Source organism: Physcomitrium patens, chromosome 13, assembly GCF_059467195.1.
Source record: "Physcomitrium patens ecotype Gransden chromosome 13, ASM5946719v1, whole genome shotgun sequence".
NCBI classification, from domain to species: domain Eukaryota; kingdom Viridiplantae; phylum Streptophyta; class Bryopsida; order Funariales; family Funariaceae; genus Physcomitrium; species Physcomitrium patens.
In genome coordinates, this window is record NC_143422.1 from 14,251,952 (window position 1) to 14,258,120 (window position 6,169).

At 43.7% G+C, this 6,169-nt stretch overlaps 1 protein-coding gene across 3 annotated transcripts; it reads right to left on the minus strand.

The window, feature by feature from the left end:
- Positions 1-259: 259 nt before the first annotated feature.
- LOC112290173 (uncharacterized) lies at positions 260-5,747 on the minus strand. Of its 3 annotated transcripts, none has more exons than XM_024536190.3 (8): positions 4,169-5,747; positions 3,349-3,482; positions 3,091-3,188; positions 2,392-2,951; positions 1,766-2,156; positions 1,120-1,583; positions 941-1,013; positions 260-804 (listed from the first exon to the last, which is right to left on the minus strand). In XM_024536190.3, exons 1-5 carry the CDS (start codon positions 4,392-4,394, stop codon positions 1,792-1,794), a joined length of 1,383 nt encoding a protein of 460 aa, XP_024391958.1. In that variant the 5' UTR covers positions 4,395-5,747; the 3' UTR covers positions 260-804; positions 941-1,013; positions 1,120-1,583; positions 1,766-1,791. The 3 variants fall into 3 exon arrangements, with proteins under 3 accessions (XP_024391958.1, XP_024391956.1, XP_024391959.1); XM_024536188.3 differs by having other exon boundaries at positions 1,766-2,165; positions 4,169-5,627; XM_024536191.3 differs by having other exon boundaries at positions 1,766-2,102; positions 4,169-4,844.
- Positions 5,748-6,169: the final 422 nt, after the last annotated feature.

Below are 6,169 nucleotides of genomic sequence, written 5' to 3' on the forward strand. Positions count from 1 at the left end.
ATATTTTAATAATTAAATCCAAAATCACATTTATGCAAATATCATGCAAAATAAAAGAGGTGAAATAAATTGAAACTTCAAGATGCAAAAGTGAGACATACCTACTATGCATTAAGTACAAAGTATAATTATGATTCTTATATACCATTATATTTAACCGTTTTCAAAACGAGCATTGTAACTTTCAAATCTCCATTCTGTTAGAGTGTGCGTAACTGTTGTTATTTTGAGAATGAAAGAGTAAAATTACAAAATAAGATAACACATTGAACCCATGATGCCCCTTGGTGGACACACACCATTTCATAATTTTACACAAACTGTGAATAGAATAAACCCAACCAGTAGTATGATTGTGAACAAAACTATCTACAAAAGTTCTACGACAATGCAGCGGGACCATGAGAACTGTTTAGTAATCTCACACGTAGGGAATTGAATTTTAAAAAGTCCAGCTTGTTGTCAGAATAACTTGGGCACTTCTTCTAAGATAATTCTTCAATCCATATGTGGAAGTGTATTGAGCTTATTCCAGTGAGTCGATCGTGCTGGGACCAAGTTGCGTTGTTGCTACGAGCCCCTGCAGCAACATAGTCTCCGAGCATTCTACTACCTTGAGCTGCTTTCAATTGTGTCCTGTACAGAGCGACAGGCTCAGAGAGGGCTTGCTCCAATGAATTGGATGGATCACTGAAAATTAGCAAGTCTCCATAAGCACATCATATATCAAACCCGCAGATGAAGGCGTTGCGAAACCCATCTTCGATCTTGTCTGCTGTGCTGATCCATGCTTGGTCGTTTGATCTAAACACAACCAAGTGAAAACCGTAAGATTGTGGTAAACTCCAAGTTTCTCCAGAACTTAAAATTCTGACAACTTCATCTTGAATTTGAGTAAGAGACTTCTAGATTCTAATGCGGTGCAAGGGAGAGTGCTTACTATTTCAAAAGTTTGCCCAACTGTGCATCTCGCTTCACACCAGATAGGGCCGCTCCTGCCCCCAAAATTCAGACTGCAATAAAACATGAATTGACACTAATATCAGAGTCCACGAAAATAATCAGCTAGCTCACGTTATCAGAGAAGTTGCGGACCTAAGTGGGATAACAATTAAATACCTGATGTGGGTACTGAAAAGCTTGAAAGTTTTGAGTTGTTGAACTCTGTCCACTTCAATAGGAAGAAATTTTTCAGGATATAGAATGTGGTTGAAGGTATCCACAATCACTTCTTGTTACATAATTTACATACAATATTGCTCAACCGACATACACATCAACTCGCCACAGAAATTCGTTTCTGTCCGACCACGAAATATTGTGGTTTTCGAATGTGACGGAAGATCCTCTTTCAAAGGAGGTAGCTGCAACCAGTGGTCGGGGAGTCTGATGGCCACACATTCTGGAAATGTTGTGAAAAAGTTCACGGGTCATTGGAAATGGCCGAAGGCGATGTTAAGCAGGCCCTCGAAACGAACGAGAATTGCTTTAACCGATGCAGAATCATTCTTAGTAATTCTTTCCAAGAAAAAACCATGTTTCATTCGGTGTCAGAATGTAAACTTGTTTATCGAAACAATTACCTGACGATTTAAACAGCAGTATTAGTATCTTACACGTCAACATCTGGAAAAGAGACATATCCCAGCCTGCATTTTGAAATCAACTTTCCTTTGGTGGACGTACTAGGGGATCAATCAAAGCTGACACTTACGAATGATCCAACAATGGCCAATAGAAGCAGCAGTTTGTGATTGGTATTTACCTACAAAGACTGGAGAAGTTAAGCAGCTAATCGGATTCCACCATGTCACTGTAGTTGAGACCTGATTGAACAGAAACTCTCCTTCGCACAGCGGTTCGGGAGTTGTTCTTGGAGTTGTTTGAGGCCAATATTGAGGCCAAAATAGTTGTATTCAAATACTGCTGAGGCCGCGATTCCGCAGATCCGCGACTCTCGGCCCAATGCATGAGGGGCCAAAGCAGGTCCACGCTCATTTTGTGTGGTCGGAAGTTTTTCCAACTATTGTTGAAGGACGCTTGAGTTCGCAACGTTGTGGTTAGTGAGTGCCTACCCATCTTGCTTTGCCTCAATTCGGGGGCTACATTCAACATCCAACCATGGTTTCCCACATGATCATGCATTTGTTGGCCACCTGCAAACACTGCCCAGCAGTATAATCCAATTTGTATTCTTCCTTTCTGGGTGGAGATGAATGAATTTTAATAGCAATGTACTCCATTAAGAAATTGCATGAAACTATCGTCACAAACTGAAGGCAGATTGTTGCCTTCATAATATGACAAATGATGCCACAACTCATGATGGAAGATGCAAAACTTGAACAAAGAATCAAGCAAGATCTACGATCCATAAGGACAGAAACTCACTTCTGGGCGTAAGAGGCCGCTGGTCATAAAGAAACTCAGTCCTCGGGGTGAGGGACCCTTGATGGTGTAGCTGAGACACGTTGATTCGATTGTCTTCGTTCAGCCATTTGTGAACAGTTGGTTTGCGTAAGGGATTGTTAACGTAACCAATGTCACCAGACCCAAGAACTAGCCCGCGCAGGTTGCATAGGCTCGGGGATTGCTTCGGCGGAGACGTTCGAATGGGGAATTGTATTGGCTGATCCATGGAGTCACAAGTACTAAGTGAGGATAGGTGATCACTTTCGTGGAAGCTAAATTCTCCGTCACTCGATTCTCCGCCGAGTTCGAACGATGAGGATGACATGGACGACGCGAGACGGTGAGAAACATTTGAGCCCATGGATGCTTTGGATTGGTGACCAGCTTGTGTCGATTCCTTTGGTGTAGTAGGTGCCATGGGTGGAAGCATGTTGCTCGTTGCAAAGGAGCGAATGGTTTCTACCTCTCCGCTGCTAGAAAGCCGGGAGACGAAACAGCTCAGGTTGTCGATGAAGTATTTCCTGTCCTTCTTCATGTGCCTGCACGGGATTATTTTTTATACAAACGAAATCAGATTGAGAAAATTCATTCAGGACAACGCAGCTATGGTAAAGCTCCGGGTTGTTTTGGAGAATGGAGATTTCAACATCAAGCAATAGAAGCAAAACCGTCGCTCACTTCTCCAGTATGACATGGAGGGCGCCTATAGACTTGGCCTCATCGACAGCAATCACTTTAGGATTGTTTCCGACTTTCACATCGATGTCCAACTTCACCTGCATTCATTTACGCTACCCATGTTACTTTATCAAACTTAGAATACGAAAAGAATAAGATTAAGAACTGCAATCGTAGAAAAAAAAGCCCAGTCAAAGGTCCTGGACAACGTGGCTCTTCAATCCAAACTAATCAGATAAGTATGAACAGGCTTCATACCCCTGATCTCAGGCACCAATCTTTCATGTGCGAGGTCCTCCAGATGAGCTCCTTCTTGGTGGCGATCTCGAACTGGAGCCCCATGACATTCAATGCAGTTCTAGACGATTGATCAACGCGAACCATGAACCCCACTGCCACATTTCAAAAAAAATGTGGTTAATGACATTCCTGAAGCGCTGAAATCCTGAACATACCGGCCTGTGCTAAGTTCGAGGATAGCCAAAAGACTCACTCTTACATTTTTTTAATGAAAGGCGACAATTTCAAATACGAGGCTCGTGCTGTTGCTAACATACATCCTCACAAGTGTGCTGCATTTGACCTTTAGTCCTAGATTGTTCTGCTGGTGGCTTGAATGCTACTAGTGGACTGGGTTATATGTGCTCGGGGAATACAGCTGGTTCAAACACTAGGCCACTGTAGTCACGGGTCGACTCAAATAGTTCACACAGATCTTAGTGGGACTGGGTCCCTAATTCTGGTTTCTTCTGCTTGTATTAAGCTTCCAAAAATCCCTCCAAACGGAAGACATTTCCAGAATTACAGGTTTATGTTTTAGGCCACCGCCAGCGTTGTGATCAAAGTTCGGTATTGACACAAACATAAATCTAAAAAGCTCAGTGTTCGTGACTGAACTTAACCATGAACACTGTTTGCAAGCGTGCGCTCTATTGATTGACAAGTCTGTTCCACGTCCATCAAGTGCTAATACCACCTAACAACTGCCGTTGTTTTAATTATTTGCTATACCCTCAGAAAGAATTTGGCTACAATGAATCGCATCCTGTGTAGCCATGTAGGTAGTGCGAGAACTTACTGTTGTTCGCGACGTAAGTGATGATTCCTAGAATTTTTACGCTGTCGCCTCTTCGAACCACATTCGCAAGCGCCCAGTAAATAGCAGCAGGAGATATGGCCTTATTTGCATCCAGGACGACAAGGACAGATCCCTGCTGAATCCCATTGGGCCTCGGTGCTGTGGGCTCGCCGATGACCCTTAGCCCCAAGCTTTGCAAATGAATTAAACTCTCCAGGGATGCCATGCTGAGGTGCCAATCCTCAAAAAACTAAAAGTGTGATCAGAAAATAGAATTTCTGTTCACCCCTGTGTTCTAGTCTCCTTCAGCATTACACCATGGCAACGACTATACAGCCTATACTGGTCGATCAACTACGAACATGATACTCTACACATTCTCGGAAAGCTCGCACCCCATGGAGGAGGGAGTTGGCATGGTTGTCAGATTACGTTCACAATTGTTCCTGCCTGTTCCTGCGGTGTAACAATCAAGAAGCTCTAAGGAAAATCTCAGCATCTGCCGATTGCCTGAAGAGTACGAGCAAAAGCTGCGCATCGGATTCCTGATAAACCTCTCGACCGCAAGACAGTTTGAGGACCCCTCTTCTTGATCGATGAACAAAGTGTGAGACACTAGTGATACCTCTTCTAAATTCACATAGACTTATCAAACTTCTAACAACCGGTCAAATTCAATGCAACATCCAGCATTATAATTTAAGCCTAAACTTCCGAAGTATTTCATACCCTTTCTTCCCCCTCAACTACGAACCCCGAATCCCGTCAAGGAAAGTCCCGCGCGAAGGGAAGAAGATGCAGCAAGTTTGAAGACTCAACAAGGAAAATTAAAGACTCCCAAACGACGACAAAAGCAGGCGAATCAATCATATGACCAGCATCCTGAGTCCACCAAGACTGCACCTCACCAATAACCCCGTCATGAATGTGTAGGAGTCGCATTTCACCAGATGTGTCCTGAGATGAAATACGACAAAACTTATCCTTTAGCGGTAAGCGGAGAGCTCCTCTAAAAACAACACCACAACACCCCTCCTCCCTCGCTTTTCTATAAAAGAAATATTAATTAGAAAGCAAATATTAATTAGAAAGTAAATGTCGATAAACCACAACATTCCAAAAGAGGTCCCACGATATTCTGAACTGGACACCGTTTTAGAAAGTAAATAAAGAGGCTCCAAGTAATCTGGACCCACGGGGGATGCCGAGCAGGAGCATGGTCACACGAGATCGTTACCGAGTTCCAACCCATATCACATTATTTCGAAATTTAGGAAGGGAGTTTCCCCAAGAGCCAAACCAACGCACAACAGGATCTCCCAACACGAGGCGTGTGACGCTGCGGCACGGGAGCTCTAGAGCACGCGTAGAGGAATACGGGGCATCCCGCGCGGGGGGGGGGGATCTCTGGTTTCAGAGATTCAGGTGAACACAGATTGCGCCTACGGAAACCCACGCCCAGTGCTAGAGCTGGTGCTGGTAAAGAAGCAATTAAGCAGCAGTTGGAGGAATGAGGCGCCGAGCGAGCGAGCGAGCGGGGCTTCGATCGGAGCGCTGCTCAAACGCGGCCTCGTGCTGCTGCTCCATCGCCAACTGCACGCCAGCTTGCCGAACCACCACGCCGACTGAACTTTCCGTCCAGTCGTCGTCAATCACCAGGTTTCGTTCGTTACATTGTCGTCTTCGTCAGGTCTTGTGAGGAGTGAGGATAATAAACTAGTGAGTTGCGAGAATTGACTATCACGTATCTCTTTTTATGTTGTACAAATACCATGGAATTACGGTTTTTGTCTCATGAGGCGTTGTTTGGTTGAGCATGGCAATAAAACACCAAGGAAGAGTATTTAGTAATTTTGCAGTTTTTCTATGTGTTGTTTATTTGGATTTTAGTTGTTGATTTATATGCATGATTAGGTCTTTATTATGGTGTATACGGTAGTGATTTTGTACAAAAATGCTAGCTATGTAGTAAAAAAAATTAGAATACAAAATAAATAAATC